Source organism: Enoplosus armatus, chromosome 16, assembly GCF_043641665.1.
Source record: "Enoplosus armatus isolate fEnoArm2 chromosome 16, fEnoArm2.hap1, whole genome shotgun sequence".
NCBI classification, from domain to species: domain Eukaryota; kingdom Metazoa; phylum Chordata; class Actinopteri; order Centrarchiformes; family Enoplosidae; genus Enoplosus; species Enoplosus armatus.
In genome coordinates this window covers 15,287,363-15,315,019 of record NC_092195.1, presented here as the reverse complement: position 1 = coordinate 15,315,019, position 27,657 = coordinate 15,287,363, and the positions used below count along the sequence as shown (strand labels likewise).

Below are 27,657 nucleotides of genomic sequence, written 5' to 3'. Positions count from 1 at the left end.
CCCCTTTGAGTCTTCTTGGTTTGACATCTTCTTTCCGTTCCACTTTATTGAAACACTCGGGGCCCTGTGCCAGTTTTTGGAGCACAAAACCTCAGCGTGTCTATCTGTTTGCACTCCTAAAAATGCTGTTCCTTTTCTGCTTACTCACGGCTCGTGGCTTAGCCTTGCACAATACAACAGCGTTCTCTCCTGTAAGCTGATTATTTTCTGTTAAAATGATTACACAAGAACCTACCTGCTGTACTGTAACTCCCTCTATTTAGTGTTTAGATGCATCTAATCACAAGGAAAATGCTCTGACAGTCATTAATTTGAGTTCTTTTTGTCAAAATGTGGTGTTTTTGCTGTTTTATCCTCTACTCAAAGAAGCAGGAAAACAAGCAATTATTCCCTAATCATGTATGTGACGTTATGTTACAGCAACATGTTAATCATAGGTTTGATTTCCTGGATTGCAGCAGAGCAAAGGCTGGTTGTTTCCCTCTCAGTGAGCAGTGTTCTGCGGTGGAAGTTGTTTATTTGATCAGTTTTATTTTCACCGCTGCAGTGACCAGACCTCCGTGCTCTTCTGAGAGATAAATCTCTGGTGCCTTGTCTCGCTGCGCTGCTGTAAACTACAGTAATGGAGAGTAAAGACAGAAGAGAGAGATACTGTTCTGACATCGCTGCCTGTGTGAGCACAGAGGTCAGCGAACTGAAGAGACAAGAGTCACAAAGGGGAAGCGAAGGAGGCATCAAGATGAAGAATGTGATGTGACTTTAGCTTCGGTGCAGAACTACAAAACAAAACAACAAACGGGGATGAGAACTTTTTAATAAAACTCAGTCGAACATCACCTGCTGCTGTGGAGTCCATCGAATTCAGTTGCATATGTCAGGAAGAAATTATTGGGTTCTATGGAAATTTGTAGACTTTATTTGTTTTATTTTAGGTCATTTACTTTCACAGATTACTCAAGTGGTTTTATTTCAGAGAATATCTTCCTTTACCCCTCCCTGCACTCTTAAAACAAGTGATTCTATATTGAACCTTTTAATAATAATAATCATGATAATATATTTTAAAAATGTGACTCATCCAAAACACTTTAAACACAAAAGAGCAACAGAGTATCGGTAAACAACAGCAAACTCGCTCACACAGATACAGTCAAGTAAATTAAAATGAATTAATGAATTAAAGCTAATACATAAATATTAAATTTAAAGATGCTCAACATTCACTTGTCCAGCTTCTGCAATGTGAGGATTTGCTGCTTTTTTCACTGTTTCTTGGGAAGTTATTGGTGGTGTAGGGCTGATGAGCCCCTGTAGAAAGACAGAAAAGAGACGGCCTGTTTGTAATCTTATTGTGTTACTGTGAAATGTTTGAGATAGATATCTTTGTTTACACAACATTTGTAGGCTACAAGCTGTACATTGTACTTTTTGAGTGAGGTACTCATATAAAGTTTGTAAAACGGAGAAAAACCAAATAGCATCCAGCTTTACTGGCATACAGTTATGGCTGCCATTAGCAAGCATTAATGTTGGAAGAAAAAATCTGAGACTGACAGAAGGGATACTCATGGAGATCCTCATATGCTGCTTGGTGATCCCAACTTGGTTTATTTGAATTGCTGTAACATTACAGCGAGCTTGAAGTTAAAGATTAGTTAGCAATTAACAGTTAGCCTTAACTTTTAGGGCTTACTGTTAGCTTTAACATGAAATAACTGGTCCATAATTTGAGCTATATGTGTGTTTATTTTGGTTAACACTAAAGAAATGGAGACGGTTGTGCAAGAGATGTCTAAATAAGAAAGAGCACTACCAATTTGTTGGCTTAAATTAGATTACCGCAGATTGCATAGGCACAATGCTGTTCTCCTCCCTATTAGCAGGCAAGTTAAAGAACCCCATAAATATAAATGGTTCTTTTTTTCTGTCTAATCTTGAACTTTCTTGTAGTAAAAGGTTATCTGATTTGTGGAATAGATCCCTGGCATTCCTTATGCTCTCGTTGTTTCTCTTCCTTTACATTATCATGCTCCTTTCACATTTAAATTCCCACACAACTCTCTCTCTTTCCCTTTCTGTGTCACCCCCTGCTCCCCCCAGGGCTCCTCATCCTCTGGTCGGACCCGTAGCTTCTCCCTCCTCCCCCACCTAACCCCATCTTCATCCCCGGGTTCTCAGAGGCACCTGAGCCACACGGCCTCACCCAGCAACATCGTCACCATCACCCACCACAAATCTCCGGCTGCAGCTCGGCGGGCCAAGAGTCAGTACCCAGGACGGCTGCTGGAGGTCAAAGAGGTGGGTGTCACAGGCAACTAAATTTTAACACTTGGCCTCGAGACTTGAAATCCAAAGCAGACACATGGGCGTGTTTTTATGTTTTTGCCTTTTATAAGAGGTCACACAGGAAGGGAGTAAGCAAGTTGTGATTTGCCAAGACAATATGAAAGTATAAATCTGTTTTATTGCTGAGATCTGGGAACACGGTGACGTTTCTACAAGTCCAACTTGGCTAAAACATGCACCGTCAGTTGATCAGACGGGTTGTAAACAAGCTAACAGTTTAGCCAGATTATCTAAGACACCTGAAATGTTGCTAAAATCCATAATTGTACAGAAACTGCACACAACTAAGGCAAGTTAGGCAGGGGTCACGAGAACAATGAGGGAAGTTAGCTTACCACTAGCGAGCTAAGACTAGCTAGCATGTTCACTGCCTGCTGTGTAAGCTACAATTTTATATAATGTAGCACACGCTGGCTGTGGGTGCAATGATGTTGTGTCATGCATTTTCTTTTGTTACAATGACAAAGTTTGTCTTTGTACTACAACAGCATTCATGTTGGCTTCATTGCTATATATCTTTAGTTTGTTTCTCTCATTTTGTTTTGCATTTGAACATTTTTGCAATGATTTATTTGTCAAAACTAAATAAGGTGAAAGAATACAAATACGGACCAGGCTGAATAAGAAGCTGATGGTTGAGTAATTTTTCATGGACAGTTATTTCATGCGCTTCTTATTCTCTGAATAACTTCTTACACTACAAGTAGACAAGCTAGCAACGCTACCAAAAACTGGCTTACTGTCAGCTGTCTTTGTCTGTCATCATGTGCGCTTTGCTTTGCCGGTCGTAGTGGTCCCTTGAGTCTCCCAAGTTTGGCTAACCTGGGGGTTTGTTTAAAACCTGTATAATCGTACAGTCCCAGCCTGCTGGATGTTGCTGTGTTTCCAGATCTTAGCCATCAATTGGTGTTGTTATTACCAAAAGGAATGATGTACAAAGTAGGACCGAAAGATTTATCTGCAAAAAAAGCATCCCTCCAGTCTTGCGTTTAAACAGAAAAGACTTTAACCTTATTGATTAAGAAAACGTTGTCCTTTCTGATCATTTGGACCAAACTCCAAAAGCTGCACTGTGTTTTCCGTGGCCTTTGTCTTCAGAGCCTCTACGCTGGTCTCAGGTGGGACACTGGTGCAGTGAATTCAGCAGATATTTCTGGCTTCCTGGCAGGCTCGACACTGACTGCAGTGCGCTCAGTCTTTACTGTAAGTTCAGCTTTGTTAGCATTTTTATGGTATATATCAATACTGATTAACATGGTGGGTGACAGAGGGAAGAGCTGCTGGAGTTGGAATCAGGCTCTGTGTGATGAGTGTGTGCAGTAATCAACATATGGGATGTAAAACTGTCAGTGTGTGTTCAAAGAAGATAAATAGTGAAGTGATGAACAGGGGAAAGTGACAGTGAGCTCGTCCATATGGAACATTTCATATTTGTGACCGTGTTGTGCTGCTAATCCCTGAATGTGTACATTTTAATACTTTTCACGACTGTTTCCATAAGAGTTTGCAGACCTGCAAACATCCTGAGTTAATTACAAATCCCTCCACTTGAAATTTCCAATCAATTTTTGATTTGGTTTGAAGTTCAAATCCTCATTAATTCTCTCCGCCTCAGTCACCAGACCTGTCACTTCTGGTTACCACTTCGTTCTCATCTGCTACATCTCCATACACTCAGCACAGTCATTCACTTCTCTGCTTATCTTTCAAGAGATCGTTTTTTCCCCCCCTGTCTCTTCTTAATAGCCTGTCTGCCGTTGGTTTAAAGTGATTAATTGCAAGAGATTAGGCCTGAAGTTGGGTTTTGCAAAGCGAAAATGATAAAGATATGATGAAGACGTTTATTGTATGCCTGGCTGGCAAACTACAGAGCAATTAGCTGTAGCATTTTTTCTTTCACCTTTTTGTTTAGAGATGAAATGTGCTGTTCGAATCGTTGCCAGACAGCTGTGCACCTGGCTGCTGAATTATGGAGATGAGATGACTTAGCAGTTTGGAAGAAGGAAGAAACATGGACAAGGAGAGACAAGAGGCTTTCTAAATGTAATACACTTCTGCCCATATAAAGTGTTGGTACAGAGGAGAAAAATAGAAGCTGACAGGGGAGAGGTTATGTCATGGAAAATGTTGTCTGATCCTCACAAAATACTTTCTGACTTGTTTTTGTCCTTGTCCTTGAGCTGTTTAGGTGGAAATTGCATATAAATGATATTACCTTTATTATGCATAATATCAGTGCCTTTAGTTACTCATTCAGACCAAAAGGATAAAGTTTGAAAAGGGAATTTGATTCCACAGGTTGAAAAAAATGTATAAGTTATAAGTTATATTTCTATTTAGAGCTGCTATCATCAATATTTTGTGTTTTTAAACACAATGTGTAAGGGAATCCAACATTTTCATCATCAATTAATGTATTGTCTTTTTGATTAAAGGTGCCCTGTGAAGTTTTCTTGTGAACAAACACACATTATGTTTACATTCAGTGTTGCTCACTGTGTATCCAAGAGGTCTAACAATGTGTGTTGAATGCATTTCCTTCTTCATTAAGCATTTGCAAAGCAGATATGTATTTTAAAGCCTGTATTATTTGCATCTATATTTACTAGCTTGCAGCCGTCTTCTTCTTGCCTGCCTTTGTTGGCACATTGCTGCGTTTCTTGGCACATTTCCGCCACCTGTAGATCAGTGAATAGTGTGAAACCATCACCCACATGCGCATGCATGACACAAACAAAACAGGGACCCTCTCATAAATAAACATCTCTATAGCGCCACTAGAGGTCAAAGGTTAAATTGCTTGTTTTGTGTGAGGAACTGTCATAACAGTGAGGACATTGATAGACATCCAAGTTACAAAAGCAGAAAATCCTCACATTTGAAACGCTGGAACCAGTGACTGTTTGGCATTTTATTCCTGGGTAATTGACCATTTGCTGACTAATTGTTTCTTCACTAATTACCCATACTGTATGCATATCATTCTCTTCTTTAGTTGTCATTCATTGTCCATTGTTTGACCTTGCTCCCCACTTGAAGGTTACAGGGACAAGAAGACTCTTTCATCTGTAACTATCTGATCCTCACTCCAGAATAACAAAGACGACTCACTTTACTGTCTGTTTGAAACTGGGACAAAGCGGCTGTGTATGGTGTCTGCCAAATAGGGCGTTCTAATACACCACAGGAAAAACACTGCTTGCCTAATAACCTGCCATGCAGTTGAAACCTCACAGTAGGATCTGAGCACCTCGTATTGCCCGTGTCCCCTCTCCTGAAACTGAAACAGTAGGGAGTAGCCTGCAGAACCATTAGCTAAACTGTGTATTAAAAACTTGGCATTTACCTCAACATTTGCTTCCTCTGCTTGTCATTCTGATGACATCAATATTTCATGCAAAGATCTTTCTTTCATGCCTTCTTGCTTATTGAAGACCTGGCTGGCTTCAAGTTGTTAAATTCCCCATTCAGATGCGCCACGCTGTGTGTCAGCTTCTTCTCGCTAAGAATATCTCGTCTAAGTGATTCACTCTGTGACAGAAAGAGAGCAGCTAGCGATCAGTGTGAGTGGAGAATGATTTCTCACCTCTAAGGATCAGAGTCTGTCTCCTCGAGTGAACCTGGGACGGCTTGAGTAAATACAGAGCAGATGGTGTGATCATTAGGCAAAACAAACACTCCTTTGGTGCTTGTGTATTCTCTACAGATGGAGAAAACAAGGCCCTCTGTGATGTGTGATTCATTTTCTGTTCGGCGTCACACTCTTTTGGTCCAGAAGAATTGGGTTGCTGCTTCCTGTGACCTGATTCATATCTGCCATCATTTAGTTTCTCTCTTCATTTCTCTTCACGTCCACTATTCCTTCTCAGCCTCCAACCGCCTTCCCTCCCTCCTCGTGTCATTCGCTGTTCTCCTTCCTTTATTCATTACAGGCTCATAAACTTGTCTGATGGGGTTTGGCACAGGGCCGGGGGATGCTGGAATCAACAGTAAAGGAGCGTGCTTGCACTGTGATTTATGCACCACTGTACGCAGTAAAGACTAGAAAGCTGCCGCGTGCTGATTATCAGTGGATTTATAGTAGAAACAGCAGGGATGTTGTGTTGTACAGCATATTTTCTGGTGACTATCGCTGATAATATTCATAAACACTGAACACTTCCTGTAAGACATCCCACCACCCAGCTACAGATGCATACAACTTTGGCTCTTTTTCAAACACTCATGAAGGGAAAGTGGTCTTTGCACCTCAGTGAATGTCCACATGATCTGCCTCCTCAGCTCTGCCCTGTTGATCCTCGTCTCACCAGCCTTCACTGAATCATCCTCACACCAGGCGGCAGCAGCAGCAGTAGTAGTAGTAGCAGTAGTATTAGTAGCAGTAGTATTAGTATTTACCATTTTATGATTGATTGTTGTGTAATAGGATTACCTGGATCAAAAACCCCTGCCAGATGCTGTAAGGGCAACAACAAAATAACTTTTAGAGTGTCACATTTACAAGCTGTCAGTCATAGACCTTCTTCATTGTCTGATGGAAATTCAATTCTCCAATATCATTTTTCATTTTGTAATATCTCTGATGTTTTCCTGCAATCCTACTTTGGCATTTTCTGAAACGGAATGTCAAAAGTAAAATACGTGTCATACAACTGTCATATATTATGCACAGTGTGAAATCTAAATGAAAGATATCTGTAACACAAAATACACAAACATTTTTCATATATTTAGATGACTAGCATAACAATATGTCTTTCAAATATTATCCGAATAAATTTCACATAACATTTTTACACATCTTACTCTGATATCCCTGAAAGATAGCAATGAAGTACCAATATATTTGTGAGGTCTTGGTCTGAATGTTCAGGCCATTGTCATGCTGTCACCTCCCATCCATCTGTCCATCCATGCATGCATGTGTCTTTCCTCTGAATGTGTGACGGTGGGAGTCAGACCACATTACCATCTCTCCTCAGCCAGCTTGTCACGGCTGATGTGAACTCATCAAACGCCTCGACTCTCAGTGCAGCAGCACCACTGGGCACTTACACTGCTGCAGCAGAGCTGGATCACTGGGGTTAGGCTATTTCTGGAAGCATCACTGGTCCTGTTGACTCCAAAGAGCTCTGTGTGTGTGTGTGTGTGTGTGTGTGTGTGTGTGTGGTAGGGGGAGCTGCTATTACTGTAAACCCACTGACTTAGCTTTGTAGCAGAGGTCTGCTGCAATTGTATGCTCCTTTTAGGTTCATGTCTCACAGTGTAACCTGCTTATAAACCAAATACTGAGAGCCACATTATTTAAATAAACTCACATTTATTTAGTTTTTCTGTGTCAAAGTATTGTGTCTATTTGAATGCTACTTGAAAGTGGCTCTGGTGCTTTTTTGGTGACCACATGAGGTCAGGTTGTATTTATGATGTTCACATGCTGACAGTTTTACCTTTAAAAAGCCTGTGTGTGTATGTATGTATGTATGTATGTCTTTATGTGTGTTTGTCCTTCAGTCAGGTATTCTGAGAGATGATACCTCAGAGATGATACCTCATTTTATAGTCGTCTTTCACTCTTCCTGACCTCATGTTGCTGGTTTTTTTTGTCATTTATTTCTTGTTTTTCTTCATCTTATATTTGTGTCTCTCTTGGCACAAGCATAATAATCGCTGCACTTCAGGTGTTTTTCTATGTTTGTATGTAAAAATGTCATGTTTTGCAGCTGTATTTTACTGAGCATCGAAATTTTTTGTGTTACTTATGGTTGCATAGCAACACATTTGCTTACCAACTTGCATTGCCACCCGCTAAAGGCCCCTTTAGTGAGTATAGACCCTGAGGCAGCACAGATTTCTGGTATTACTTGTGCAGCACAGATGCAGTTATACTTCTTCTAAATCTCTGCTTTTCAGCCTACATTTTCATGTTGCATTATATGTACTGTACATGTAACTGAGAGATATTGACAGTTTTGCAGCTTTGTTACAATTATCCCATGACTTCAATGTTAATATGTGACTATATGTACTTAAAAAGCAATGCCCCACCCAAAATCTATCTATTTAGTACATTAGTGGATTTAACAGGTGGTTGTAGAAAGTACTATAGTTTGCCTCTTCACAAAAACACTGAACCTGTGGTCGGCTTGGATTCAAAGCAGATACAGTACTACAAATTAGTGTCAGACTGATAAAATCTGTATGAAAAGGACCTGTAACACGGACCGGCTCGGTTCAGCTGGCCTCTTATCTCAGCCAGATTATTTGTGTTATATGTTGGCTGATAAGTAACAAGAAACTGCAGTACAGAAATGTCAAAGCTATGCTCAGGTAGTTTAGAAAGAGTGATGCCATTACACCAGAGAACATTGACTCGTTTACAGATTTTTTAAAACTCTCAAATGTCCTTATTTGTCTCAAACATCCAGTATTGGTTTGGCTGTGCTATGAATTTTATTTATGACCAGCTTTCAAGACAGAAAAGGTATCAAAACATCTGTAGAAACTTCTCCCACATAATCCACTTCTCTACTATCCATCCATATTAATAGTGTTTTAAATTCATATTTTCACCAAAAATAGCTCCAGTAAATGGAAATCATTAAAAAGCACTTCTTGCTCACTCACTTCACACGAGCCAAAATCCTGAATCTTCCAGAAATTGATATATTCTCAAGCATGTATGAGCTCATTCTGCAACAGATTGGTCAGATTTAATCACTTCGGCAGGAGAATTGTTAACCATGACATCTTGATGTAATGAAGCATTTGGCAAAATGTAATGTAGAAAGGCAGTAAATGATTGTATCCAGCCCTTTATGACCTTAATAAGTGCAGTAAAAGTATGTCCATCATGAATGGGACACATGAACATCTGCCTTGAGGGTTTTAGCTGTAAAAAATGCCTGAAAAATGAAACAGCAAGTCCTGATTATCTCAAGGGCACTGTGAAAGTGATATGGTATCAGCATGCTGAACACCACGAATCTATTTATAACAAGCATTGGAGACAAAAATTTTAGCTCCATCTGCAAGAGGAATTCAACATCCGACCCGAGTAAATTGTTGAATAATTGGGCAAGCTCCGTGCTTTATAAAAAAAATCCTTTACATGAATGTGTGGTACATATAACCCCACCGCAACAGCTCTCAGTGACTCCAAAATAGCTCTGTGTAGTGATGCAGAGAGACAGATGTGCTATTGAAGTGCGTGCGGAGGACGAGTGTGTGTGAAGCCATACAATATTAATGAATACAACATTTCCAGGCTGATAAACAACCCAGATTCATTAGCCCCGAGAGAAGCTTATTACCCGCTAGCGAGAACTGACTTTGTCTTCTTCTTTTTGTGATACATTTAGAGTCTGATAGGTGAGTCATACAGAAATAATTCTCAGTAAGAAATGTTCTGTGTGTCTGTAGGAGCATAGGGGAGAACTTTTTCTTGTTTGAAGAGTTTTAGCAGTTACTTTTTTGGCACTGCCGTCTTGGAGCAGACGGTTGTGTGCATCAGTTGTTAAGACTGAGGTGACACCACTAGAATTAATGCTAAAGTTTTATCACTTCCTACGCACAAGTAAAACAGTATAGATGTATGAGATGGTGGAAGATAGTGCCACATTCACATTTGTTTCTATCCTGCGTGAATCAACATATTCTTGCTTGTAATGAAGGATATCTATCCATACAACCTCTAACTTCTCTTAGTCATATGACCAATATCACCAAAAAAATGATTTGCTAGCATTCAAAGACATTGTATGCCATTTTATTAATAGAAATGTACATGTAGATTTAGATGTCCTTAATGATCAATAACCAGCTCTTTACCAGGATTTGATGACTTATGACAATGACAAACACCAGACTTACAACTAGTTAGGTCTGCAATTCATGAGTCAACGGTGAAAATGGACATTTAGGGATAACAAATCCCATGAAAACACCAAAATCAACTATGACCCAAGCACATTGGTTCCTACTTAAATATTTAAAAGCAGGCCACAGATCTATAGTTTAATCATATTAAAAGGCAAAATTATTTCTGGAAGCAGCTGGGCACTGTAGTTTTGATTTAAACTTTACTAAAAGAGGAGTAAATTGTGCATTTGTTGGGGAATATTTTCAGCTGCGGATTAATACACATTTGGTGCACTGCTATTTATGACGCAGGATTGACTCAAAATAAACTATAGTGCCCATGTTTATTGCAATGAAGGAACATGTCAGTTAGTGCAACTGTGTGGCTCACTGATGTGTTTTTAATAGTTTCTCAACAACAATGAAGGTCTGTGGCACAGAGGAATAAACTATATCATTGTTGGTTCTTGTCTTTTCACGGGATTGAGAAAAATCTAAAAAACCTTATCCTTTAAAGGCAAATGGATTGTTTTTAATGCATTGTGGTTTAACATATTGTGCGGTATGGCTGGCTGAGAGGTACAGTTACAGGACTCATTTCTTCAGCTATTATACGTCACCTGTAAGTAACTGATACCATATTATGTGAAAAAATCCGATCGATCTCTTTACATCAATGGCTCACTGGTAACTTGAGTAATGTGACTGTTTATTTTGTATTTTAATGCTGTTCGTCACTGTTGTCCTCCAGGTGATGTCTCAAGCAGAGGGCCAACAGAAGAACCTGGCCCAGTCCATTGACTCTCTACCCACCAAAGGCCCTCTCTCCTGTCTGGACCAGGACCTGCTGCTGCTCAAAGCCACGTCCGCCGCCACGCTCAGCTGCCTGGGAGAGTGCCTGAACATCCTCCAACAGACCCAGAGCCACAGCCAGGCACCACCTCAGTCTCAGGCCTCCGAGCGCAACCACTCTGCCCACGGAGCCCCCTCCGGTGAGTTCACCAAGGGCCCCGTTCCAGTGCTGCTACTGGAGCCCCCAACCCCTCCGTCTCCCCCATCCTTCTTATCTTTCCAGTCCCCTCCTTCAGAGCCCAGCACAAGCGGCAAGAGCCAGCTGGACTGTGGCTCTTGTCCCTGCCTGACGAACTTCAATGTTTGTAGTAAATGTTGTTGAATGTTGCATTTTTGTGTTAAATTGTTTTATTTTGTTCCATTTATGTTTTATTTGTCATAGTTTGTAGTTGTTAGTGTTGTTCTGTGTTGTTTTCCATTCATTATTGTGTCTTTTTAATGTCGTCAGTTGCATTCAATGCCAATAGTCCCTTAAAATGGTAGTGCCAAGTACAAGCTTGAATGTGAAGTGTGAATGAACATGAATTTATTATCAATCTTGTTTACAGTCTCCCAAACATGCATGTCAGAAGAAATCAGGGTTTATGTGTGAATGACTAAACCTAAATATAATGACTAATACTATGCACTTTGAAACCTCCTCAAAGGATTAAGTCTTTGCCAAAGGAATCCACGCTGGTGCCTAAAATGTCAGACCTCTGCCATGTTTAACCCTCTCTGTGCCAGATCACTATGGATCCAATAAAGTTGTTTCGATTTAAACCATTTGCAGCCTGAGGGTGGTTCTATTGGCATAACACCAAGGATTAGGATTTGGGATCAGTTCCTAAAGGTGGAAGGTTGACCCCAAATACACAACAAGTATAGACTCTGTTATCATGTGAAATACATCAAACGTTGTGGACTAATCCTGTTTTCTCAAATCCAGAGGAATATTTATATTCTATTTACAGTCTCCAAGTTGCTATAGAACAACAGCACCATACATGATTTCTCCAGGAAAGAGGAGTAGAGGTGATTTTAAAGTAATACTCCACTGAAAATCTATTGAGTACCAAACACTCACTGCCCGTAGGCTTGAAAGGTGGCTGTGAAAATGTGAAGCTTGGAAGATGGCAGATGTAGTTAGTTTGGATTCATAGCAGTTACAATGGATCCCAATGGCCACCCATAAGTTAAGGCAAAACATGTGGCATTTTGCCCACAGAAATATAAAACACCTGCAGCATAATCCACTTATCTGCTGTTAACAAAACACTTTCACCTCAAGGTCCATTAAGTAGCTATTCTGGATCTGTAATGGAAATGTAGATTTTCAAAATGGACTTGCTCTTAATGGTACTAAATGGCTAATAGAGCACTAAATGTGCCACTTCTGTGTCACACTATTGACTCCTCATAGTTCCAAAGCTCTGTCAGAACTAGTGTTTTTAGGTGTTTATAGGAAAAACTAGGATTGTTTGAAGTACACTGAAGAAGTGGATTATGCTGAAGGAGTTGTTTGGGAAGATTCTTCTGATGTTTTTTATGCTGTTCCATAAGGGTGATGACTGAAAGAATTAAATCACAGACACAAGCAGCAGAAATTAGTTTCCTTCGCAAGGTGGCTGGGCTCAACCTAAAGGTCTGTTGAGATAGAAAGCAAGGCGAATTTGACTGCTGAACCTTTCTTGCAGTCCGTGTTGATTCACCCCAAAAAGCCAATGTACCAACTGTACAGATGTTAGCTGTAAGCTAGACATGAACTCGCCATGTTGTAGCAGCTCTCTGTGGAGGTACTCCAGGCACGTTCAACTGGGAGGAGAACCTGTGGCAAACCCAGGAGATGCTGAAGGGATGACATATCCCATCTAGATTGGGAACACCTTTGGATCCCATAGGAAGAGCTACGGGACAAGGCTAGGGAGAAGGATGTGTGGGCTACCTTGCATAACTGGCTGCCACCACATCCAAACCCCGGATAAGCGGCGGAAAAGGGGCGGATGGTTTTGACGCGTGTGTTTGTGCCGTGACTTCTTGGTCTCTATTGGAATCCATTGTAACTGCTGTGAATCCAAACTGATGACAGCTGCCATCATTTAATCCTTACAGGTGCATGTTTTTGGTGGAGTATTTAAACCAAGAAATTGTGGTCCACCTCCATCTATGACTTTGGGAAGATCATTTTGGGGTCTGGTTTTGGGTGGATGCCGGATCCCAGCCAATCTACCGGTCCTTACAGGTTATTGGTCTTCTCTTTGCGCCAACAGTCACCCTGCCCTGTACCTGTTCATCAGACAGGGGGTGGTGTGGAGTGGGACCACCGGGCCGCAAGTACAAACCTCTTTCCTTCCACTGCCTGGCTGATGAGTCCTGTGGGGGTCCAGCTGCTCCCCGCTTCCGGCATGTACCCCCCACACCTCAGTGAGGAGTTTTTTGTTAGGATCCTCGGTTTTACTGAGTGATGGGTAGTGTGGCTCACCGGCATGGGCAGCATCCAGATTTGATGTAGCTGATAAAAGGAGTGGCTGGCTGGTCGGTTGGTTGGTTGGTTGAATGGTTTTGTTATGCCCACACAGGAAAGCTTTGCCACTGCATGGGCAAGATAACTCTTCGGGAGAGAGCCGAGCATGAGGTTGGACTGAGATTGGCTGGCACGTTAGTCCCTCCAGGCTCCTATTACTACAAAACCAGAGCAGCTTGTTTGAGTCACCTCTAGTAATCGCAAAGACAGAACTTGGTAACTTGGTAAACTCCCACCAAAAACCTGCCAGTCACAAACTAGGCAACACATTATCAGCGGATGTCATGGAGGATCTTTGCTGCTCGCTCTAGCTCTTTTTGGATCCCCCCCTTCCCTCCCTTTTGTCACTGCCATAAAGAGCTTGAAGCCCAACCTTCTGTCTCTTTCTCTTTCACGCAGAACATTTTCCTTTAAGGAAATTAAAATCCATAAAGGAAATTTACTTTGCAAACTAGTCCCCTTGCAGCTTAGCATAAAGACAGAAACGGAAAATAGAACACTTTTAGCAGAAAACATAATGGATAAGAGGAACGCATAGGGTAAGAATTGGATGTGAAAGCATCACAAAACCTGAATCGATGTCACAGCCCAGAAGTGGAAGGTTAAGCCATTGGAAACATCTACTGCATGAATGTTTGTCTCTCCACTGTTTGATCTGCGACAGGCTTTTGATTCACCTGCATGTCTCTATCCAATGGCCCAGACATCCCCCTGCTCACTGAGTGTTTCTACTTCTGGTGCTTGATTGTGACATCTCAGAGAAATCAAAGTAGATCTGTCATAAATTGTGTTTGTAAACCAGCCACCAGAAAAATCATTATTACCAGCATAAATGCATGAACTATTTCCATAAATCTCTCTATCTTGAAATTAACAATCAGGAACCTTGAACCTTGAAATGAGAGTAACCTTTTCAAAAACTTAAATTATCACTGTATTTAAAACTCACTCATCTCACTCACCTTCAGTCAGAGCCACCCCTGTTCACCTCTCCAATGTATAGGAGTCCAGTATCGTAGGAGGAGGTTCACCAACACTTTTCAGGTTCCTGTCAGTCAAACTGTCAGTTGACCAAAGCAGAGGCCTGGCCTGAGGGCTATTTCAGCACATTTTGTTGAGCCAGATTCGCCTCAGGCTCACCAGCATGTCGACCTGTGTCAGCACAGCTTGCCTCTCACTAATGGATATCAAAGAACGGCCTCTTGGTACATTAGACTTTTAACCCAATTTGAGTGTTGGGACTGGAGATGAGAAGGGCCTATGGTACCGCTCCATTAACAGTACTTTGAAATGGGATCTACTACTGTGATGTATTTATGAAGCTTTTAAATGAGGAAACTTGCAGCTTGGTTTTCTAATTAGTCTGTTCATACAGGAAACACAACATACAATCAGTGAAATAGCCTTGCAGTAAATACAGATTTGGTGAAGCACAATTATAAGTTTGTAAAAGGTTGTGAGAGGCAGTGAATGAATTTGATGTCTGTTTTTGAGGCTGTGGTGTGTAGTGTTTTTATGCAGATATCCAGTAAGGAGACTTTTAGTCAGTTTTGTAACCATTGGTTCCTTATAAGTAATGCAGATTTCCTGTTTGGCATGAGTCATGAGACTTTTCACCTTACTACATTACATAAGGTTGTAATTTATGGACCTGTAATTCAGGCTGAGGCTACTTTAAAATGGATGGATGATGGATAGATAGATACTTTATCCCCGGGGGGAAATCTTCGTGTGCTGCTTCTGGACGAGCTGCTGTCTGGGATGGCGCTGGAAGCTTGAGTAATTGTTAGATGCTGAGTGATATGATTAAAATCAAAATAACAATATTATTATTCTTTATATTTGCATATCTCAATATGGCAAATGTATGCAAAATCAAATGTAGAATAATCAAATTAATGTTCAGAAACATTAATTTGGGCAGCTAAATTTTATAAAACAATATACAATATGTTCCAATCTTCACAATACAATTCCACTGAAAGTTAATAAAGATTCGCCTATTGCCCATTTTTCCCTTTTTTTTACCTTTTGTTACAATGTAATACTGAATAACTCAACTTGAGCAGCTACTTTTTGATTTAGAGGCGTAGCTGCATGAAATTTTAGGTCCGTCAGTTGGTTGGTCGGTCCAACACTTTTGTCCAGACTGAAATATCTCAGCAACTATAGGATGGATTGCCATTAATGACATTAATGGTCCCCAGAGGATGAAACCTACTGACTTTGTGATCCCCCGAGTTTACCTCTAGTTCCACCAGCAGGTTAAAGTTTTCACTTACCTGGTGGAATATCTCAACATTTACTGGATAGACTGGCACAAAATGTGGTATAGACATTCATGGTCCCCAGAGGATGAATCCCAATAACTGTGGTAATCTGCTGACTTTTCCTCTAGCGCCACCATGAGGTTGGTCTTTCTGGATTTGAGTGAAATGTCTCAACAACTATAGGATGGATTGCTGTTAATTTTGTTACAGACATTCATGTTCCCTGTGGGATGAATTGTAATAACTTTGATGATCCACTTTTCCTTCAGCGCCATCACCAGGTCAGAAACTTTGGTTTATGACCAAATATCTAAAAACTGATGACATTCCCATCAGCCACAGCTGGACTTTGTGTGTAGTGCTAATTAGCAAATGTTAGCATTCTAAGATGGTGAACATTCCAAACATTATACCTTCTTAAGATAGCATGTTAACATTGTCATTGTGAGCATGTTAGCATGCTGACGTTGGTATATAGCTCAAAGCACAACTGTACCGAAGTAGCCTCACAGACTCAATAATGTGGCTGTAGAATCTTAGTCTTGTCGGTGCATCAGTCACAAACCTTTGTTATGTGGCCGGGGGGGAAAGTCTCATGACAGTGTATTCCAAAGACAGAAAAACAGAACAAGCAAAGACGAATATTTGTCAAATGTAAACCCCACAACACTGACTGAAATACTTTTAAAGGGATTTTGCTTATGGCCTCAAAAAAGACCATCAAGTTGAATCACCACCTCTGACAGTCGATCCCCTGTAGGTGAAGATGGTAGAGGTTGAGTACTTCCAGATTGTGTATTGATTTTTAAATGCCTATATAGTATGCAATAACTGGCATGAAATAGTTTGAAGACTCATTTACAATACGAGACAGCCTATACAGGATGTAGATTTATAATATTTCTGCAGAACATTTTATTGTTTGTGGCCGGGAGTCATAATAAATATTCATTCTAATCATTGCTGTGTATCTGACCTGAGTGAATACAACAGGCCAGGATATAGCAGTGAACAAATATTAAATTCAAACAGACACACACAAGCGTGCTCACACAATTTCCTGATGTCTAGTGTCTGTCAATCACACACCTTCAGTTCAAAACCTTATACAAGAACCTTAATATTGAATGTCAGAAATAGTCCCTGATTCTTCTGATCAATTTCATCTAACCCAAAATCAAGCATTAATACACACAAATCATATAGCAGTAAATCCCAAGAATCTCCTCACTGTTGTTCACTAAAAGCCGACTCTGACACTGCCTTCTCCTTTTTCAGATGGTGTTCCTGTGTGGACTGTACCAAAGTCGCCCTCAGGGGAGCTGTTGAAGAACGGAGGTCTGACTCCTCTACGATCAGCCGAGCCCTCCCCGGCCCTCAGGAAAAGGAGTCTGTCCCATGGTGCTGAGGTAAGAAACATTAAATCATATTGTCAAATATCACTTCAGTCTTGCGCTTCTACCTTCCTCTGTTGTCTTGGTCTGTTAGAGTGTAGTTACACACAGGAAACATGGGGAGAGAGAGACGGGTATGACTTGCAGCAAAGGTCACGTCTGTAATCTAACTGGAGACATTGCATTTACATGGTATGCGTCTTAATTATTAGACTTCCAGGACGCCCTGAGAGCATTTAATCATACTGAGAGAGTTAGCCTTGTTAACATACCTACTGGAAACCCAAACCAAAAATATTCAAAGTACATTTTTAGATTGATTTTCTTTCTTATGAAACCCTTATGGTTTGAGTGTTTCTTTTATTGGTGGATACAATTCTCTTAAACAATTTAAAAACACATTGGATTAACTGAGAAATTTGTTGTCATGTTGAAAACAGGCCTGTTTTTCTTTACATGGTTTTTAGTAGACAGCAACGATTGCAGGCATGGACTGTATCTTTATTTGTATGCTCAAGGAAATTGCCTAAGATGAGATTTTGAGACTCAGCTGCCAAAAAGCTTTAAAATTATGAGCTTTGTTTTCAGAAAATTCAACCTAGAGATCAAACAATAAGCAAACATAGACAGTACATTGGTCATCTTCATCTTTCTTGTATTAATATGTTGCTGATCAAGTATTTGATGTCAGACTTTCCAAAAGCCCTTGAAGACACAAGACATTTCCAAAACAGAGTTTGCTTTAAAATGCTTCACCATTTCATAAAAACAGATATTTAAACAATTCAACTGACTAGATATTTACTGTAATGGATTATCTTATCTTTCCAAAGCTCTGAGTTGATTTTCTTGCTGTAGTGAAGTGAATTAAAAGCGAAGAGCTACTTGCAAGACAGCAAGAATTAGGAGTGAATTATTTCATTCTGATTTTTCATACCATTTCCTCTGGATGCCAGTGGACTTCTGTGCTAGTGATGACGTTGAGGCAATATCTGTCTTTTCATTCTCTCATGTTTGCCCTTGTTGCCCAGCAAGGGAAGTACTGGTCACTGAAAGTTTTAACAGAGCTGCTGTCAAATAAGTGGGTCACACAGTATAGAGCTGGAACTGAGCAGATCCCAGGAGAGAGCTTCATGAATTCCTGCCTGCTGCAGAGAGGGGCTGTCTGACTGTCTGGACCACCCTGTATCACTGAAATGGAGGCCAGGTGACACTGACGCAAATGTGCGTCAGTCTGGGGAGAGAAAGCGAGGCGAGTGGAAGTGTGAAGCTAAGAGGGCGAGGCAAAATGGAAAGCAGATGTCTTAATTCAGTTAAAATGCTAATTAATAACTTCAAAGGACAATATCCACCCTAAAGGAAAGAATTTGTGTTTCTTTTAATCCCTGTGATGCACTTTGTAAACTGCTACATAAATTATAGTTTTATTATTATCATAAAAGACATGATTTGTTAAAAACCAGCTTATCTTTCCGTGTCTTGCATTTTGCTTTTTGATATTTGGTGGTGTAGTTTCCTTGTTCCCATGGATACCTTGGAAACATGATTTGAGTTTATGTCAAATAATTAGTAGCAAAAGCTACAATGGATTATTCAGCTATGTCAAACATCAGCATTCAATGTTAGGTTTTACTGTCACAGCAAAATCGTGTTTCTAGGCTCACCCTTTTGGCTCTAAGTCAGTCATTTTGGTATAAACCCTGTAGAGGGAGATGCCAATGTCTCTCCTGACATTTTTATCCTCCATGTAGACCACAATGCACTGTAAAAACGGCAAATGTAGGGAATCAAATGTTTTGCAATTATGCAAGGCAGGTTGAGAGAAAGGTGGTTCCCAAAAAAAATGTAATTGATGATCATGTTTAGCATACGTGGGTGGATTTTGAAATATTTTACCCAGAGATAAAAAGATGATTTTTTTTTCAGTAGTTGATTGTTATTTTGTACACAAGAGTGAAATTAAAAATGGTAAAACACTCAGTTAAAAAAGTAAATTCATTTTTTAACTTCAGTTTTCCAGAGCCCAAGGTGACATCTTCAAATCACTTTTTTTTATTGAACCTACAGTCCAAACCCCCCCCAAAATGATTAATTGATTATCAAAATAGTTTCTGTCGACGGACTGTGATTAATCGACTGATGGTTTTTGTTCTATCTTGGTCACAGATCTGACAAAATGGTGGATGTAACAATGTCAGTTAAACTGTCATGGAACGTTGCCAGCAGGGGTTGCTATAGCAACAGAATGTTCGCCTAAAAACCAACTGCCGGTGTCAGAACAGTAACAACAGGTTGTTCATTTGATGATAGTGCCACTAAAACATATCAGACATTAACGTAGGTCACTTTTCTGTAACACCCCTGTCATGTGAGTCACTGATCATTGATCCGTAGTCCACATCACATTATTCAAATCTAGCAGACTAATGGGATCCTCCGCTTTGAGTAACAAGAAGATTAATTTAACAAGTGTCATCTCGGCAGCACTTACTGCCACGCCCGCTCGTAACAGCCATTTTGCCATGGCTTTTGTTAAACTTGTGTCGTTCCTTGTCATAAGTCTCAGTTGTTAAACATTGAGGGAACAGCCTGTTAAAGGCCCGTGTCAGATCTTATTAATGGGCTGACACCTGTTTAAATGCAACCACAAAACAAAGTACAGGAGGCAGGGAGGGACATTTTATCCTTGATGTGAGCAGTGAGTCGGCACCCTGCCTAGCCACCACAAGGGATTTAGCTGTGCTGCCAGCAGCCTAATCTAGAGGCACAGAGATGTAATCTGTCATGGTAATGATCATTTTCTATTGACATATGAGTGTAAAATGGGTATTACAGCGTTGCAGTGTCAACCCATTTACAGCTAATTGTCAAGCTGTTCAACATACTTCATGGTGCACAATTAAGAGTAGAGAAAAGGAGGGCAGCTCATAATGGTGATTTGGCACCTTAAAGACATTTCAGACAGTATTATGGCAGTTATGATTCAGGGGGCCTCAGCCAACCATCTGCACTGACATTCCTGCTGCTGTCAGTGCGTTTCTGCCCACTAAAGTGAGCTATAAGGATACTGTGCCCCGCTAATGAGTAATGCCTGTTATAAAATAAAGTACAGATATTGAGAGAACTATGAATATGACATACATGATGTGATCATATTTCTGCAGAGACCAATAAGGGACATGCAGGAAATGGAGGGGGACCGACTTTTTGCATAGCGTTTTATCGTCTTTCAGCTTATTGTTTTGGTTTTACGAAACACAGTTTTACTGCTTTGGTTCCTTCTCACTGCTCTCATCAACCTCATTTCTTATCACAATAGACTAACTGCCCACCTTCAAACTGCAGAAAAAGTTAGCGTTTAGCTGGTGAACACGGTGGAGCATTTAGCAACTACATATTTCCCACAAGCATTGGTGGAGACCCAAACAGAGCTAAAAGGAGTGTGAATATTGGATTTACAGGTTTAACTCCACCATAAATAAGACTCTTCATCACCTATACTTTACTCTCTTATTACAATTTAATCTAGACGTAAAAATAAATCAAAATCAACCATAGGCTTCTCTAGGTAGTGATGTTTTGACTAGTGTCCACTCTACAGTTCCTCTTTGAATATTAATCTAAAGAAAAGGGGAAAAGTCCCACTGTCCTTTAATGTGTAGCTATATTGTCAGTAAATTTTTAATTAGAAATGTCGTATATTACATAGGTTTGGTGTGAAGGAATGCAAAAGGTCTTATTTTTTTAAGTAAAATCATTTTGGAAACTTTCTTAACACCTCATAAGTGAAAATAAATTACATTCTAGCTTGTCAAGCGTAGACAGCAAATTAGACATTACCTCTCAAAAAATTGTCAAGCCAGTCAATTACTGTGTAAACAACGTCAGCGGTCTGTTAATAGTTTTGACTGAATGCACAAAGCCGAAATTGTAGTCTTCTTTCCAAAACACACAGTGCCATGTCATCAGCTGTCACCACAGAACAGACAATCTGTGTAGGTGTTAAAAACAGACATGTCATTTTGCAACATCATATTTAAATTTAGACTTTTTTTTTTTTTTTTACCACACCCTGTCACTGCTCTGTAATATCTTGCACTTTCCTCCTGCCTGTTTCTCGGCTCTGCCCTGCAGCTTGAACCAGATTTCATTACCGCCTTCAAAGATGCACTGGCCGGCGTTTGAAGAAGAAGGGCAGAGAGAGACGGAGGAGATGTAGTGCAGATTGCCATGGCGCATTAGTCCGGCTTGACACTGACGTTTATTCATCTTTTAATGAGATTCAGCACCATCATCCATCTGATTACTCCCTGTCCGGTCAGAGTGATTGAAGGTTTTGTCTTGGCGTAAAGGAGATGAGGAGGAAGACATTTTTCTTGAGTTGATTGTCTGAAACCTCTTCACACTAAAGGTGATGTTTAGGCAATGAAGGACAGAGATCGGGAGTGTTCTTGGGATGATAATTTATCTGTTGTGTATTGTGTGGCACGGTAAAGGTGGATCTGGTGAGATGGTTATTTTGCCATCTTGTGGTAGGGAAACACAATACAGAGAGAAATGCTTTAGGTCACTGAATCAGGAGATATTTGATATTTATTCTTAGTACAGCCAACAGTACAAACAAGAGGAAGCACATGCATTATTAATGGTTTTAATGAAATGAAAAGCTCCAATTTCAGTATTTGTTATCCACCTTAAATGATGGACAAAATTTTCAGTTCCAGTACTTCTCAAGGTCAGTTCCTGATCTAATCTTCAATTTCTAATATTGGTCGTTTGCCAGTTTCCCCCGTAATCTCTTGAGTAGTCTTGAGCGCAAGGAAGAAAATACATTACTCCAGAATAATAAAGGTTTGCTATTTGAATTATTTAGCACCACAGTGGCGTTTTGATATTCAGCCCTAGTATGCAGCACGGGGCCGGTGCGTGACTGTGAGAAAGGGGAGGGAAAAAGTGCTAGTGCTTGCAGAAATCAGGTGGGTTAATGCATTGGCAACAGCAACAGCGCACTCCCTTCCCACATATTAGACTTGTCCACTGTATTACTACGGATATACTTCTGGAGAACAGAAGGTTAATGACACACCTTCAGTCAGTTCTGTGTTAACAGAGAAAGGAGGAAATCTTCCTTCCTGAGTGCCTGATTTTATTAGATTTTTTTTACTCAGTTTTTTTGTGACTGGATAGTTTATTTTTCTTTTTTCTTCTCTAAAAAACGGTATAAAAGGTGGAAATCCTCCATCCTGTCCTGCATTTTGAGTTAAAAACTCTTTCCCTCTTTCCATCTCGGAGTTATTGTTTCCTCTTTATTCCAGCAGAGGGCAGCAGACTCCTCTGATGTGCAGCTCTTCTTCTGTATGATTCAGTATTTTAGTCTGTTGCACTGCTAGAAGGAGATTTATATGTGAACACAAGGTTAATTGTAATACTTTAACAGTAATAATGACATCAGTGTCTAATAATCTTTGTATGTGTAGGTCAACGTTCAACCTGGAATGGAGTAATGAACTTATTTGAACTAAATTAATGAGGTTTGTTTTGCTTCTAAGTCAGCCAAAGTAATAAAACGTGTTTAAGTGTTGATGCCTCAGTTTTAAAAAGTCTTATTAACAGGCATAAAGGTCCCGTCAGTCCCGGAGTGGAAACATCTAATAAAGAGCCGTGTGTTCTCAGCTCTTAACTCAGCGTGGAAAATATCAACCCATGACTCACTCTCTGCTCTGTAATCCACTCTCTTTATTGAACTCCAGATTTAGTTTAGGACGCTCTCCTTTGTCTCTTACTGCACTTCTATTAGAGACATCACAAAATCAAAACTGTTTACGGCTTAAAACACCACAAAAACATACTTTATTTCTTCTCTGTCTGTGTGCACAAACAAGACATTTTGTAATGTTTGATAATAGGAAATAGTGGAAAAAGCCCATCACATGTTCCAAAGTTATTAAATTTACTATCATAGAAGAAAACCAGCAAACATTCACTCATTTGAAGAGCGATCAGAATAGTTGCAGAATCATTTCAGCTGTAGTTTGTATCTTCAGAGCAGCTCAATGGAGCGTTCTTGAGTCCTGCATTGATCTGTACCAATAAACCAAAGCAATGACACTGAGACTGTTAATGGTAAACCTGCTGGATTAACATTAACAATCTCTGTTAATGATAAACACTCTGAACAAGGTGTTATTTCACTGTGAATTCTGCATGAAAGATCTGTTTGATTATCTGATGTCCTGTAATTTTGTACAGTTGGTGAGAAGTGAGGCTGAGTAGCTTCATAGCAACTTTTTTTCTTTCTCAAATATCCTAGACAAAGACATCTGATGTTGAATTCTCAGTTTTTGATTTTCTTTAGAGTTCATGTTAGAGAAAAACTGTTCTGCAGAGATTTCCAATACCCTCAGTTTAAAAACTGGAGGGCCAAAATGTAAATGTATGTATGTGTATACTACATATTATATCATTGTGAGTTGGCATTACTTTACAAAACTACAGTACATGAGAATAGATGTATTGTGCTGATGGCTTGTTTAGGGTTTACTATCAGTTTAAGAAGCTGATTAAATTAGCATTAATAAGAGTCGTCCACAGATTCAGCATTACGCTTCTACAACATTGTTGGACCTCAGGATGGACAGTAAACAAAAGGTCAAAGTCAGTGCAGCTGAACCAGACACAATGTCTTTTTATATTCAATCCTTCATCCTAGTCAAAACCTGCTGCCTACATTACCCACGATGCAACACATCCGCCAACAGTTCAGTTGGAGATTCTGTGTTTTTTGTGCTGCATTCAGGTAATGTCGGCAGAATGGGAAGAAAACCCTGAATGTTTATGCATTATTCCAAGCTAGTGCTAACTTTGTAGTCACACCAGATCAACAGCCTGAATTAGATACTTTTGTTGTGGTACATATTTGTAGTAGTTTGTTACCAAGTGAAGCCAGATACAGTCTATAGCTCCTAGAAAATTAGCTGAATCGATTGTATTAGTGTTAATATTGGATTTTATTTTGATGCACCTGTTGACATGTCTGTAGTTCTTGTCATCAAGTTGGAGATATCGTTGATGTCAGAAATTCCCGATATCGCCAGCTAGGAATTACAAGTCAGATGCTGTCGTGAACGTTTTTTCCCCCTCGGCTGCTCGTAATTATGCTTTAAACGATATGATGTGAACACGACATTAAGCTAATGTAGCGGCTAATGTAGCCTTTAGCCAGAGGCTCCAGAGGGACTGCAGACCATTGTAATGGACAACAGCTCTGTCTTATTGTTTTGTGCTTAGTTTCGCAAAATGTATCTATGTGGTAACGTTGTTTTACTGTTAAATTGCTCCACCTTCAACTCAGGATGACTCACCACCAAGTGTAATGGTGTTCAGTTTCTTTTATCTTTGTGTAAGCATGTGTGTGTCTGTGTGCGAGTGAGTACCTAACCACTGTGTCTACTCCAGCTGCATTTTATATCCTCTCATTAGACGCTGTGCTGATGAAACTGCTCATTATAATTTATACATGAAGCCCTGAAACTCAGCATGTCAGCCCCACTTGACTCTTTTTTTTTGAAGGAGTGGGATTTGGGATTTCTGTGCCAGAATCAGACCTGATTTACTTGATTCACTTTCTTGTTCATATCCATTCAAGTGTCTCTCCTTTTTTTGGTACCTGAGATAAGACACTTAACTCCTTCTGTCACCTTTCATGGCTTTAATTCCTTCATTTTTTTGCTTTTGCTTCAGTCTGGTAGACGGTGCATTCTGCTTCACTAACATGTTACTGTAACTCTGAGTTTTATTTGTGTTTTTGTACAGTACAGGCAGAAAATGTGGGGCTGATTTAGCTCCGGCCGTAGCCCAAAATGCTAAAATAGCTTTAAAACCTGCTGGTAATCATTTGCAGACTAAGCAGTAAATGCAGTGCAGTCGGTCCAGTCAGCTGTCACCATTTAAATGCATTTAAAGCTGCTAATCAACGTAAAATTACTACAGGTCTTATTACATAGCTGCAAACTTGTTGCCTTTCAGCGAAATTCACAGTTTTGAATGAAAGATATGGCACCCTCCAAAGAGCTTTCTATTTCTCATCTTTTTCATCCCACTAGAGTTTGCAAGCCTGTTATTAGTAAATAGTATAAACACTTACTTTATATGCTTTATATAAAATGACAGATGCAAGGTAGAAATAACCTGTAGCTTTGAGATATATGTCAAATGGGACCCAAACTGGAAACCCTTTAGAAGCTTTTCAGTATCTCCCTGGAAGTTGACATTTAAAATGTAGCTGACATTTAACAGAGGAAGTGCAGCACAAAAATACACATTAGTTACTTAAGTTGTGAAAGCATCAATTTATTAAAATTATCTCACTCCTCCAGTCAGTGATTCTTATTCAAATAAAGGATAAGTATAACAGACAGTGTCTGGACAGGAGGTGTCTTTAAGTCATTTTGAACATTTGAATGTCGGATCATTGGCTTCGGGAAGTTACTGAATTTGTCAGACAAAGCCCCACTGGCCCCTTAAGCAGTACTGGGTGGCACTGGTATGTAGGTAGGACGAGGGAGGGTCATTTCTTGTTGTGTTGCTGCCTCAGAAACGCAGACAGGAATGCGCAAAGAGACTTTAACTTCCTACAACATGTCCCAAGTCCATACTACATGCTAATTATATACAATATACTACATATTAGTTATCATGGTGTACTTCTTTAGCTCTTGGTATAAAAAAAAAATCAACATACTATATGACATGATACATTTCGTGCAATGTCGGATGTCAATCAAACAGCGACTTGCTGTTTGACAATGCCAGTTAAACTTCACAAAGAGAGAGCTAAATATCTCAGGATTTAACTCTTACTGTTTTGGTTCTGGAGCAATTCGACCATCTGACAAAAAGTATACTGGCCCCTTGAGACTTCAGGTTCATGGTCAAGTTTAGCATCTAAGCAGATGGAAACACAGCAGGAAATACATCTGACTAATTAAAATCTAGTTTGAGCAGGTTGGAGACAACATTTAATTTGCTGTCCTCCCTGTGCTGGTGATGACTAATAGTGCAGGTTATCATTTTATTTTTTTTTCTCTATTGGCTGTGTCGAGTCAAAGGAGGAAAAATCCACTTGACTCTAACACACACACTTCAAAGGTAGAGCTAGAAAGAGGACACTACTGTTGGGAAACGATTTCATAGCAGAAGGTTCAGGAGTTGAGTCTCATACTCCTACAGTACACCATCCCCCAGTTCTCAGGTGGAGTTTTGACAAAAAAAAGGAAAAGAAAATGAAGGTGGAAGTGATGATGATAGGGGATGAAGAGGACGGATGGTGAAGGAGGACAAGCCCTCGAAGTTTAGCCCGTTCAAACCGAGAAGGAAAAGGAGTCTTTTGAAGTGGGAGCACTAGCAGGCATGCCCTATCTAAGCCTTCTGTAGACGCCCACACTCTCCCCTGATGACTTGTGAGAGAGAGAGACAGACACAGAGAGAGGTAGACAGGAAAGAAAAAGAAACTATTCAGAGTGAGAGAATTAAAAAAAAGAGAACAGGAAGGAGGGGGGGGAACCAATGCGAATGAATGAGGAGACAGTAAAGGAGAAAGATGGTGATGAAACAGAATAAGCGGATGGCATGAATGAAGGGACGAGCGAAGGGGAGGGTGAATGGAAGAAACAATGACAGGGATGACAGCGCGAGGGCGGAGGAAGAGAGAGGAAGAATGAATCAAACATGAGATTGAAGTCAATTAAAAGAAAGACTGTCAGGCTGGAACGGATTTAGAGAAGACGACAGTTACAGAGAGAGATAGAAACAGGAAGGAGAGTGTGAGATAGACGAGAGAAGAACTTCACAAACATGAGATAAAGTGTGTTGGAGAATCGCCCATGAATTCCTGAGAAAGAGGTGACTCCTGTAGGTTTGCAGAGCTGCCAGAGTAGTGGTTATTAAACAAGCTGATACACACACACACACACACACACACACACACACACACACACACACACACACACACACCCCTATTAGATGTACTAGATGCAAGAAGGAAAGGTGGAGGGATAAAGGCAGAGGGAAGCCATGTCGGAGGAAGGCAGGAGGGAGGAGAGCGGAGGAACAAGTGATGAGGAAAGGGAGGAGGATGTAAAAATGGAAAGAGATGTAGGGGAACACGCCAGAGGATATTATGGGAGGATGCAGAGGGAAACGTCACTGGGACTTTCCCTGAGCGTGCCTTTCCCCTCCTCCTCCCGTATTTTTTTCAGAGTGGGTGGTGGGCAGAGAGGAGAGAGACTCTCTCTGCAAGTCACGAACAGCGGCTCACCACCTTAACTCAGCCACATTGAACGTCTCTCTAACAAGACCCAGGACTCCTCCAAGAAGGCTGCTCACTCAGTCGGCAAATTCAGCTGAGGAAGAAGTTTGTTTTTTGTCTGCGGTGCCT

At 40.3% G+C, this 27,657-nt stretch overlaps 1 protein-coding gene across 1 annotated transcript in view; it reads left to right on the top strand.

Moving 5' to 3' along the window:
• LOC139298891 (oxysterol-binding protein-related protein 10-like) overlaps positions 1-27,657 on the top strand; it is a 67,885-nt gene that overhangs the window by 29,593 nt on the left and 10,635 nt on the right. The window contains exons 5-8 of the mRNA XM_070921708.1: positions 2,101-2,298; positions 3,445-3,549; positions 10,955-11,195; positions 17,107-17,237. Coding sequence (XP_070777809.1) covers positions 2,101-2,298; positions 3,445-3,549; positions 10,955-11,195; positions 17,107-17,237 — 675 coding nt within the window. The remainder of the gene's footprint in view (positions 1-2,100; positions 2,299-3,444; positions 3,550-10,954; positions 11,196-17,106; positions 17,238-27,657) is intronic.